Source organism: Salmo salar, chromosome ssa09 (genome assembly GCF_905237065.1).
Source record: "Salmo salar chromosome ssa09, Ssal_v3.1, whole genome shotgun sequence".
NCBI classification, from domain to species: domain Eukaryota; kingdom Metazoa; phylum Chordata; class Actinopteri; order Salmoniformes; family Salmonidae; genus Salmo; species Salmo salar.
In genome coordinates, this window is record NC_059450.1 from 23,498,906 (window position 1) to 23,511,472 (window position 12,567).

The window sequence follows — 12,567 nt, forward strand, 5'->3', positions numbered from 1 at the left end:
TGCCATGCCCTGACCACTCTACTATGGCAAATTACCTCTTTCACTGGTCAGGATGTGACAGAACCCTTTTTGTTGTGAACTTTATATATACGTAAGGGACCCACTTAACGATGAATGGTTTACAATGAATGGAAAAATACGTTCGACTTTGACATGAAGAATAGAGGAGACTGGGGACAGGAGAGGAAAATGTTTCAGAAGCTGAGAGTATGATCTGTCATATTTTATAGTTGGGCTACTGCTGTCCCAGACTGGAATTCTGCACCCTGCAGTGAAACTGATTTGATTTCCTCATGCACAGGGATGTGATTTTATGCTCTGGCTACAGCTTTGGGCCAGGATGCACTTGGGGTGGGGGAGGGGGACTGGCTTACACATGGATATTTTTTGGAAGGATTCCTTCCAGGCTTGGTATTTGGTATTTTATTAGGATCCCGATTAGCTGTTGCGAAAGCAGCAGCTACTCTTCCTGGGGTCCACACAAAACATAAAACATGACATAATACAGAACATTAATAGACAAGAACAGCTTAAGGACAGAACTACATTTATTTAAAAAAAATATATTTCACCTTTATTTAACCAGGTAGGCCAGTCTCATTTACAACTGCGACCTGGCCAAGATAGAACAAAGCAGTGTGACACAAACAACACAGAGTTACACATGGGATAAACAAACATACAGTCATTAACACAATAGAAAAGTCTATATACATTGTGTGCAAATGTAGTAAGATAGGGAGGTAAGGCAATAAATAGGCCATAGTGGCGAAATAATTACAATTTAGCAATTAAACACTGGAGTGGTAGATGTGCAGAAGATGAATGTGCAAGTAGAGATACTGGGGTGCAAAAGAGCAAAACATAAGTACAATATGGGGATGAGGTAGTTGGGTGGTCTATTTACAGATGGGCTATGTACAGGTGCAGTGATCGGTAAGCTGCTCTGACAGCTGATGCTTAAAGTTAGCGAGGGAGATATAAGTCTCCAGCTTCAGGGATTTTTGCAATTCGTTCTAGTCATTGGCAGCAGAGAACTGGAAGGAAAGGCGGCCAAAGGAGGAGTTGGCTTTGTGGGTGACCAGTGAAATATACCCGCTGGAGCGCGTGCTATGGCTGGGTGCTGCTATGGTGACCAGTGAGCTGAGATAAGATGGGGCTTTACCTAGCAAAGACTTATAGATCACCTGGAGCCAGTGGGTTTGGCGACGAATATGAAGCGAGGGCCAGCCAACGAGAGGATACAGGTCACAATGGTGGGGGCTTTGGTGACAAAATGGATGGCACTGTGATAGACTATATCCAATTTGCTGAGTGGAGTGTTGGAGGCTATTTTGTAAATGACATCGCCGAAGTCAAGGATCGGTAGGATAGTCAGTTTTACGAGGGTATGTTTGGCAGCATGAGTGAAGGATGCTTTGTTGCGAAATAGGAAGCCGATTCTAGATTTAATTTTGGATTTGAGATGCTTAATGTGAGTCTGGAAGGCGAGTTTACAGTCTAACCAGACACCTAGGTATTTTGTAGTTGTCCACATATTCTAAGTCAGAACCGTCCAGAGTAGTGATGCTAGACGGGCGGGCGGGTGCGGGCAGCGATTGGTTGAAGAGCATGCATTTATTTTTACTTGCATTTAAGAGCAGTTGGAGGCCATGGAAGGAGTGTTGTATGGCATTGAAGCTTGTCTGGAGGTTTGTTAACACAGTGTCCAAAGAAGGGCCAGAAGTATACAGAATGGTGTCGTCTGCGAATCACCAGCAGCAAGAGCGACATCATTGATGTGTACAGAGAAAAGAGTCGGCCCGAGAATTGAACCCTGTGGTACCCCCATAGAGACTGCCAGAGGTCCGGACAACAGGCCCTCCGATTTGACACACTGAACTCTATCTGAGAAGTAGTTGGTGAACCAGGCGAGGCAATCATTTGAGAAACCAAGGCTGTTGAGTCTGCCGATAAGAATGCCGTGATTGACAGAGTCGAATGCCTTGGCCAGGTCGATGGATACGGCTGCACAGTATTGTCTTTTATCGATGGCGGTTATGATATCGTTTAGGACCTTGAGCATGGCTGAGGTGCACCCATGACCAGCTCTGAAACCAGATTGCATAGTGGAGAAGGTACGGTGGGATTTGAAATGGTCGGTGATCTGTTTGTTAACTTGGCTTTCGAAGACTTTAGAAAGGCAGGGTAGGATAGGTCTGTAACAGTTTGGATCTAGAGTGTCACCCCCTTTGAAGAGGGGGATGACTGCGGCAGCTTTTCAATCTTTTGGGATCTCAGACGATACGAAAGAGAGGTTGAACAGGCTAGTAATAGGGGTTGCAACAATTGCGGTAGATAATTTTAGAAAGAGAGGGTCCAGATTGTCTAGCCCAGCTGATTTTGCAGCTCTTTCAGAACATCAGCTATCTGGATTTGGGTGGAGAAATGGGGGAGGCTTGGGCAAGTTGCTGTGGGGGGTGCAGAGCTGTTGACCAGGGTAGGGGTAGCCAGGTGGAAAGCATGAAATTCTCGATTATCGTAGATTTATCGATGGTGACAGTGTTTCCTAGCCTCAGTGCAGTGGGCAGCTGGGAGGAGGTGCTCTTATTCTCCATGGACTTTACACTGTCCCAGAACTTTTTGGAGTTTGTGCTACAGGATGCAAATTTCTGTTTGAAAAGCTAGCCTTTGCTTTCCTAACTGCCTGTGTATATTGGTTCCTAACTTCCCTGAAAAGTTACATATCGCGGGGGCTATTCGATGCTAATGCAGTACGCTACAGGATGTTTTTGTGCTGGTCAAGGGCAGTCAGGTCTGGAGTGAACCAAGGGCCATATCGGTTCTTAGTTTTACGTTTTTTGAATGGGGCATGCTTATTTAAGATGGTGAGGAATGCACTTTTAAAGAATAACCAGGCATCCTCTACTGACAGAATGAGGTTAATATCCATTAATTGTCAGTACATGAATTGCAAAGGTCAATATCCATGAACTGTCAGTACATGAATTGCAAAGGTCAGTATCCATGAACTGTCAGTACATGATTTGCAAATTGATCATTAGCTGAATTTGCTGTGATTGTGTGTGATTTCGATGTCCGTCTAAGTTACGTAATTATTTTTTTGTGTATCAAGTTCACTTTGCAAATGTATTTTTGCAGGTGCTTTGGTACTGTGTGACTCCATGTGTGAGGTTGGTGAATGAAGGAGACAGAGACAGATCAAATCAAGAGAGAGAGACAGACTGGCAGACAGAGATGGATAGAGTGGAGTGACCTTTGTGGGGAAGACCTGTAAGATGAACCGGTAAAGCGGTGAACAAATTGTCACTGTGGAAGGGCGGGTACCTACTGGTAATGACAGGCACAACAGCCCCACGATGACAGATTGATTTCAGACAATATTCCTGGATTGTCAAGAGGCCCCATGGCTGTCAGTAGGAGCTTTTCCAACTCCCCCACCCCGTCTGCCTGTCTGTTTCTCTCGTCTTCACTCTCTCCCTCTGTCTCGTCTGTCTCCCCCCTTTCTTCCTCTGCCCCCCCCTCCCCATTTACTCCCATTCCTGTCTGAATTGTCCCTTTCTACCCAGACATTGCTGTTACATCCCATTCTGTCATTGGCTCTCTCAGTGTAAAGGCCTGGTTGACAAAGGCACTGGTGTAAAACGTTTCATTGTGTCATGTGGAGGGGACGGTGATCCTCAGAACGTATAGTAACAGTGGTGTAGGGTTCCTGCTGGGGGCAGCTAATGGAGGGGCACACACACAGAGCCAGGGTGCAGTATGCGTCACCACACACAGATCTTCTATGGGCCCCCTCTGACCTCAGATACAGACACACACGGCTGGTGCTGCTGATGCCAACATGTCTTAGGAAAATCAGCCTTGTTTACTAGACAGGCCTACCTAGTGGTTAGACAGGCCTAATGGTTAGACAGGCCTAGTGGTTAGACAGGCCTAATGCTTAGAAAGGCCTAATGGTTAGACAGGCCTAGTGCTTAGACAGGCCTAGTGGTTAGTGGTCAGAGAACTTTTGGTGTTCTAGTAGTTAGGGAAGGACCAGTTATACAGATCTCTATCTCCATATGGCTTTCAGGAACCGTTGACTTGTTGATAAAGTAGGAAGACTATGACCTAACCAACAGACCCAATCAGTTGACTGCAGATTAAATAGTGTTGGCCATGCTTGAGGCCCATGTTGGAATGCAGGGGAGGCAAAGGAGAAGAGAAAAGAGGAGGAGGGGGGTGCAGGGAGTGGCAGAGTACACAGACAGAGACAACCTCTATATTGACTGTCAGGGTCCATGAAGCACCAGAGAATACAAACCCCTGCAGCTAGAGAAGGGAAGAGAGCAGGCAGAAAAACAACCTGCCAGGGTTGTCAGACTGATTTCTGAGGAGGAAGCAGTATTAGTTCAAACCTAATGAGGGGTTTATTTTATTTTATTTTTGTTGCTTTTTGCTGCTTTTTTGATATCCAATTGGTAGTTACAGTCTTGTCCCATTACTGCAACACCTGTACGGACTCTGGAGAGGCGAAGGTCGAGAGTCATGCATCCTCCGAAACACGACTCTGCCAAGCCGCATTGGTTCTTGACACACTGCTCGCTTAACCCGGAAGCCAGCCGCACCAATGTGTCGGAGGAAACACCGTCCAACTGGCGACTGTGTCAGGGTGCATGCGTCTGGCCCGCCACAGGAGTTGCTAGAGCGTGATGGGACAAGGAAATCCCGGCCGGCCAAACCCTCCCATAACCCGGACGACGCTGGGCCAATTGTGCACCACCTCATGGGTCTCCCTGTAGTGAGGCCTCAAGCACTGCGATGCAGTGCAACTCAGGAAAAACGAAGGCATTTCATCTTTAACCCACTGTGGTTTGTGAGGTAGACAGATTGACGTACAGATGAATAACTTTATCTATGTGTCTGTGTTGGTGTGTGTGTGGGGGGGCGGCCACAATAATTCCACATGTTTCGCTCCTCTCCAATCATCTGATAAGGATAGCAATAAACAGGTGCACATATGCCCTCTACTGTCCCCCCATCCACACGCACAGAGAGAGAGGAAATAGTTTTTCTGTTTTATTGTGTCATGTGCCAGAGGCTGAGCCCAGACCAGACCAGGGTGCAGGGAGCAGGGTGTGAGATTGTTGACATTCCTGGTTACTGCCGCCTGGGCCCTCCTAATCCCCTTCACTCCCTCCAACTCTCCTCTACGCGTCCCTACGAGCTGTGTGTTAAAGGACACCTCACTGCCATCTTAGCCTCGGCTCTCTAAATCAACCTCTCTCTTACTTTAACACTCACCCTACTCCTCTCTTATTAACTTCTCTTCCATTTTCTCTCTCCATCTTTAACTCCCCCTCTGTGATCCTCTCTCTCACTGCCCTCCAATCTCTTCCTAACTTTACCCCTCTCTTGCCCTTCTCCCCCTCCCTCCCTCTCTCTCTCCCTCCTTCCCTCTCCTCTGATAAGTACCCCTAAGCACACTCTCTGCTCCTGTGTGTGCACCATGCCGTGGGCTAATGGAGTGAGATAAAGCTGCGTGGCATAGTGAATGGCACTCACTGTGCTCTCCCTGCGACAAACCAGGCCTTTGCACATACTCAGATGAGCAGTAAAGTAATGCTTCATAAACAAATGTGCTCTCTGTTATAGTATTGATATTCAGTACAACATATGGCTATGTCCAAAGGGGTTAACATTTCCATTTGTTCCGGCACTCAATGCATGCTTTTTCAAATGAACCTGTTAAAAGCTATATAGCACCAGTAATTGTTATTGATACATGGTTCTCATGCACAGCTACAGTCACTCAGACAGGATGGCAGAGTATAGCGGATATGTGATAATGTCCTTGGTCCATTGGTCCTGTGGGGATTGCAGCATGGACCCCAGCATACATATACACACTTCTCCCCTCAGCAGCAGCTGCGGCTGGTAGAAGGCCTTCAAGCCTAATGAAATATAGCAGCTCAGAGTTCAAAGGCTCCACAGTAGGGCCTGTTAGAAGTATGCCGTGTGATGGAGATGTTTCCAGAAGCTTTATGACGCTGGACTCATTTCTGCCTTTCTTCCTGTTTGTTTGATGGAGCCTGCAGGAGCCCGTTATTCTGCATGGGGCCATAGGAGGGGAAGCGGAGGCAGAACTTTATCACTGTCAGACCCAGCTTCCTCTCAGCTTTGAAGTGGCAGCAGTTGTATTTCAATTCATTAACATTGATAACATAGATTGGCAGGAGCATCTCATTATTTTTCCACCCATCTCATTCACTGCCTCCCTCTCTCTCTCTCCCTCTCCCTCCCGCTCTCTTTTCCTCTACATAGTCTCATGTCACCTAATAGCTCTTACTCTCCTGCCATTCCCACCACTGTACCAGTGGCTATTCAGCCCACATCAGATGGTGCCGAAGAAAGCCTTATTGCCCCCCCCCCCCGGTGTAGTCTTACCCTTCTCTTATCTATTGATTGGAAAGGTGAAAGGGTAAAATAAAAGGTATTGATTACCAGGCGAGGTGAAGTTGGTGGGCAGGGTGTCTGGGGTTGATAAGAAAAGACAGCATTCTTTACCCACTGCTGTCAGAGAACCCTCTCGCTCCCTCTCTCCCACTGCCCTCCCCTTTCACCCTATCGCTGCCCCCCCCCCTCTTTCTCTCTATCACCTGGCATCTATTCTTGAGTCACCAGGGTGTCCCTTTCTCTGAATGATTTTAATCTGTGCTTGTGAAATGTATAGCCCAGCCTGGCGCAGCAGTGGTCTCAGAACAGAAGCTCTGGCCTTTCACACACTCCCCACGCCATGATGACTACCTCACCTTTCCCCTATACTCAACCTCTGAAGTCTCAAGTTAAGCCACTGGTCCTGGGTTTGGTTTCTTTCATTTATTTATTTATTTTCATATCCACCTTCCTTTCTCCTCCTCCTGTTTTGGCTGGCTTGGGTAGATTAAATATGTGTAACATACTATCCCACTGTTTTTTTGTAATATAAAAGTTTCCGTGAGGTTTTAAGAGATTTATAGTAAGATAATGTTTCCCTTGAACCACAGCTTCCACTAAACACTGATGCCGCTGGGCAGTTAGTGAAGACTGATGCCTGCCCCTGTCTGGAGACTGGTATGCTTCACTAAGGAAACAGACAAGCAGTAGTGAGGAGGAGAAATGCCTCTCACTCACTGATCCAGAACAAGAGTGGTTTAATACTTTCAAATGGTTAAAGTTAGGATTGGTGGGAGTAAAGCTGATTTTGGATCAGTGTTTCTGAACAATGTCTTACTAGAGTCAAAATATTGAATCTCATCAATGTTGAATCTCTGTCAATGGTGTTTGAGAGAAAATCATTTTGTTTGTTTATTTTGTTTGGATTTGTGCTTAAAGGGTGTGACCATTGAACAAGTAGAGGAAGCTACACTCCTAGGAGTAACACTGGAGGGTCAATTATCATGGTCAAGTCATATTGACTAAGTTGTTATGAAGATGGGGAGGGGTAGGTCTGTTATTTGACACGAAAATCAACTGAACTATTTGTTCAGGCTCTGATCTTGTCCCATCTTGATTACTGTACGGTAATATGGTCAGGTGCAGCATAGAAAGACCTTGCAAAACTGCAGCGGGCTCAAAACAAAGCAGCACATCTTGCCCTTCACTGTACATACAGAACTCACATCAACAACATGCATGATCGTTTTTCATGGTTGAGGATTGATGAGAGATGAACTGCTTTCATATTACTGTGATGGAAATTCTAGATTGTCAGCATAATCAAATAACATTCATCTCAGACACCCATACATAACCCACACGACATGTCATCTGGGATCTCTTCAAAGTTCCCAGGTCCAAAATAAATTCAAGGAAACTCACAGTATTACACAGAGCCGTGATCACATGGAACTCCCTCCCAACTACTCAAGCAAACAGCAAAATGACCTTCAAAAAAAGGGTTAAACAACATCTCATGGAACGACGGGGACTGTGAGGGGACAAAAACACACACACACATAATTGTTTTGTTAATTGTTTGTATATTGTTATATTTTACATTTGTGTGACTGTGCTTGTCTATCAGTGAATCAGTGTTTTGTTACTTGTCGTGTTTTTTGAGGACCCCAGGAAGAGTAGCTGCTGCTTCTGAAAAAGCTAATGGGGATCAAATAAACCGATAAATGGAGAGGAAATACTTTTATGAGTGGGTGAGTTAGTGTGGTACAAAGACCTAAGTCAGTTGGGTTTACTGTATTGCATCACCCAGTATGTCTCACTGCGGTTCCTTGAGACCAATCTGTTCTCTATTCTAATGTCTGTCAGCAGAACAGCCAATCCTTTATTGACCTGTTTGCGTTGACTAGAAAGACCAAAGCACTCGGATAGAAATCCACATGTTTTTTGAAGAAGAGAACAGAAAGGAGGGAAGAGTTGCCAGCACATCTGAACATCACCTAAGACTGTCAGCCTAGTATAGTCTGCTTGTGTGTGTTCCTCTCTCTTTCTTTAGAATTTTCTTATTCTTTTTTCTCTCTCTAGCTGTGTCCTCATGTTGAATCAACAGTTTCTTAACCCCTCAAAACGGTTCATGAAACCAGAGCTATATTTAGACTGAATCACAAGAACGAATGCCTCCTGTTGAATGTACCCCTTTCTCTTAAAAGAATCCATCACCAAATTGAGCAATGAAAAACAGAGCTAATTCTATGTCGCCAGACCTCCTTCTCCTCTTCCTGCGTTATGAAAGATTCCATTCACACACAGAGCTCTGCTAAAATAAGGCCCTTCACCATTGCAGCAACACGGGAAAGGCCATGCATGCGGTCATGTGTATCGCTTTCCGTTTACAGGGATGCTAATAAGGCAAACCATTTGTGTAAACACTGAAGTGCTGACCAGTTTGATGTAAATCATCCAGAGTTCCATTTGTCATCCCACTGTTTAGTAGCAGAGTTCCTCCACTGACATGAATGGACTTCCTCAGGGTAGATCGAAGTAAGTAAATGATGTGTCATAGAACATGTAAAACTGAATCTAAGTGGGTAAGAGAGTTACAAACTGATATCACTGCAATGGACCTATTGAGTATTAACTTCATAGTGAGGGCCTCTGTAAGCATGTTATCTGAGGCTTCATTTCAGTTACAAGGTTAAGAGAACCTCTCCTTGAGACAGAGGAGGAGTATTCCTGTTGAGGAGAGGATGGTGGTCAGGCACACAGCACAAACACTCATTATGTTATTCAGACGGTGGCCTTGACTTTCAGCACCTCTTCATGTTTTTTTTTTCAAAGCACATCAAAAGGCTTTTTAAGAGGAGAGACGGAGGGAGGAAATAATTTGTTGCACATTCCACGCACTTGGCGTGGCGGCCAAGCCAGAAACTGAAGAGCTTGGTTTTGTTGTTGCTAAGAAGTGTTCTGGAGTGCTCTCAGGTCTCTAACAACACTAAAGAAATACTTTGCTTTGTGCTTCTTCTTGCATACAATGCCCTTTTTGAAATACAATTTCTCAAAAGATCATTTGTATTTTAACCCATGATATAGAAGAAAGAGAATGCGGGGTTAGAAAAACTTGACCCTTAAGGCTTTGTTCTGTTAATGTTGAAGTAGTACATTTTGACAGTTTGATACAGACCTCAGAAATTAGTTAGTTGTTCTATTTAATGTGTGGTAGAATATAGCTTATCTGTTGTAATTGCACATTGAGAAGCAGTTGATTGCATTAGATAAACACTCATTAGCTCTATGAGTTAGTGAAGCTGTGGGACTCAGGCAGGGCAGTGGGTATTTCCACCATGTGTTGTGACAACTCTCTCTCTGTGGTTGTGAGTAGATAGTCTGCTGAGGAGGACTGAACACTGAGCCCCACTGTTCTGCTCTTCTGTTAGCAGAGGAGTGAGATATGGGCCGGCTGACAAGTCCCCTCACGTCCTCCTTGCAGACCTAAACAGTAGCACTTACAATTTCCTGTGCATGCTTCAGAACAGGAAGATCAGAGAGGATGGCAGAGCCTGTGCACTCCTTGTGTGTGTATCTGGGAGAATGTCTGTGTGTTAGACATTGATTTGATTTATTTATTTTATTTCACCTTTATTTAACCAGGTAGGCCAGTTGAGAACAAGTTCTCATCTACAACTACGATTTGGCCAAGATAAAGCAAAGCAGTGCGACAAAAACAACAACACAGTTACACATAGGAAAAAGCTATATACAGTGTGTGCAAATGTAGTAAGATTAGGGAGGTAAGGCAATAAATAGGCCATAGTGGCGAAATAATTACAATTTAGCATTAACACTGGAGTGATAGATGTGCAGATGATGATTTGCAAGTAGAGATACTGGGGTGCAAAGGAGAAGAAAAAAAAGAACAATATGGGGATGAGGTAGTTGGGTGGGCTGTTTACAGATGGGCTGTGTACAGGTGCAGTGATCGGTAAGCTGCTCTGACAGCTGATGCTTAAAGTTAGTGAGGAAGATTTAACACAGCATAGGGTTCACCTTCTCTCATGGAGCGGTCAGAGTGCAGTGGAAGGTTACAGTACACTCACCGTTTGTCTGTCCACTTTATGCAACGCCTAGCTAGTATCTAAGTGTGATGATACAACTCACAAGTTATGGTCCACATAACTTGTGAATGGTCTGTTACCATTACAATTAACAGTCCACCTCCCTCAAGGGTTACACCCCAGCCCACAGCCCAGGGTTCCAGATATTTGACCTGCTTTTGAGTTGAGCCACATCTGTTATCAACGTGACCAATAAAGGCCCAGGTGGAGTTATCTGCAGTCACCTTCCCTATACACCCCATCTCTGTAATGAACTGCTTGTTTTCCATGTGTGTGAAATGCACCGTTGGAATGTGACTGTGAGTGTGTTGTGTGTGTGTGTGTGTGTGTGTGTGTGTGTGTGTGTGTGTGTTGAGAAAGGTCTTGTTTATTTAGCCTTCTCAAAGTTTTTACTGCTACCAGACTGACCATTTGTATTGAAAGATAGACTATACCAAATTGTGCTTTTAAGATCAGTAACTATTTTGTTAAGTTATGTTGCATTCACCACCCTTTTCCTCTACTGTTTTTCTGTTTCTGTTCTGTTTTTCTGTGCTCAGTTTCTCTCTGTTAAGTTGTTGTCTGGTTTAGGTTCAGCACTACTGCTACTTTAAGCTCTGTCTCAATGGGTTGTGCAGGCCGCCTAAGTAACATTACTATCACAGAGCATCTGAGCCCGCTCCACTTCACCAGATCTGAGGAGGCCAACCTGAGCCAATTAGGAGTAGGAAGAGGGGCTACTGTCCTCCCTACAGTGGCCCTGCCCTCTCCACTGTGCTTTGATCTCCCACACGCTACACACAGGCAGAGCCTTCAACTCTCTCTGTCTATAATGGATGGCAAGGCTAGTCCAATTATTACAATCTGGTTTCATCTCGGGGTAATCAGATGAAGGAAGGAGGTAATGAATGAGCCCCCACATCTTCCCTAAAAGCATCCAAAAGATGTTGCTACTCTAATGAACTTACCCTCTGCAGCAGAGGTAACTCTGGGTCTTCCTTTCCTATGGCGGTCCTCATGAGAGCCAGTTTCATCATAGCGCTTGATGGTATTTGTCACTGCACTTGAAGAAACTTTCAAAGTTCTTGATATTTTCCGTATTGACTGACCTTCATGTCTTAAAGTAAAGATATTGTATATCAATCTAGTCTTTGTATTAAATGTTTAAATAACATTGTGGCAAAAAGTTCAACTCATCGATTTTTTGTGTGTTGCTCCAGGACCTCCGCGGGTGGCTGAGAGGGTGGCCCATAGACAGTCAGTGCACCTGGGGAGTTCCATCAAGCTGCCATGCCCTGTTGAAGGAGACCCGCCACCCCTCATCATGTGGACCAAAGACGGCCGCAACATCCACAGCGGCTGGACACGCTTCCGCATCCTCCGCCTGGGCCTGAAGATCAAGGAAGTGGAGGTTGAGGATGCTGGAACATACATCTGCAAAGCCACCAACGGCTTTGGCAGCGTCAGCATCAACTATACCCTCATTGTCATCGGTAAGTAGAAAGGTGTCTTGCGGTTAGGGCTGTTGCGGTGACCGCCACACCGGCAGTCATGAGTCATGAAGGCAGTCAAATTCCACATGACCGTTTAGTCACGATAATTAGGCTTCTCCAAGCTCTAATGCTGCTGCTGGTCATTAGTAGCCTACCAAATTTGCTAACTGCCTGGTACTCAGCACTCTATTGTCACTCTAATCACTCTGACATCTGTTGTTGTTTTAGCTGATCAGCTGTTGCTGTCTCACCCGTTGTTGTCTAGCTAGCTCTCCCAATCAACACCTGTGATTACTTTATGCCTCGCTGTATGTCTCTGTCAAATGTCAACATGCCTTGTATACTGTTGTTTAGGTTAGTTATCATTGTTTTAGTTTACAATGGAGCCCCTAGTTCCACTCATCATACCTCTGACGCCTCCTTTGTCCCACCTCCCACACATGCGGTGACCTCACCCATTATAACCAGCATGTCCAGAGATACAACCTCTCTCATCATCACTCAGTGCCTGGGCTTACCTCCGCTGTACCCGCACCCCACCATACCCCTGTCTGCACATTATGCCC

General features: G+C 45.2%; 1 protein-coding gene across 1 annotated transcript in view; it reads left to right on the forward strand.

The window, feature by feature from the left end:
• Nucleotides 1-12,567, forward strand: part of LOC106610987 (fibroblast growth factor receptor-like 1) — a 70,407-nt gene that overhangs the window by 20,683 nt on the left and 37,157 nt on the right. Inside the window, exon 4 of the mRNA XM_014210759.2 lies at nucleotides 11,729-12,001. Within this exon, the coding sequence (XP_014066234.1) occupies nucleotides 11,729-12,001 (273 nt within the window). The remainder of the gene's footprint in view (nucleotides 1-11,728; nucleotides 12,002-12,567) is intronic.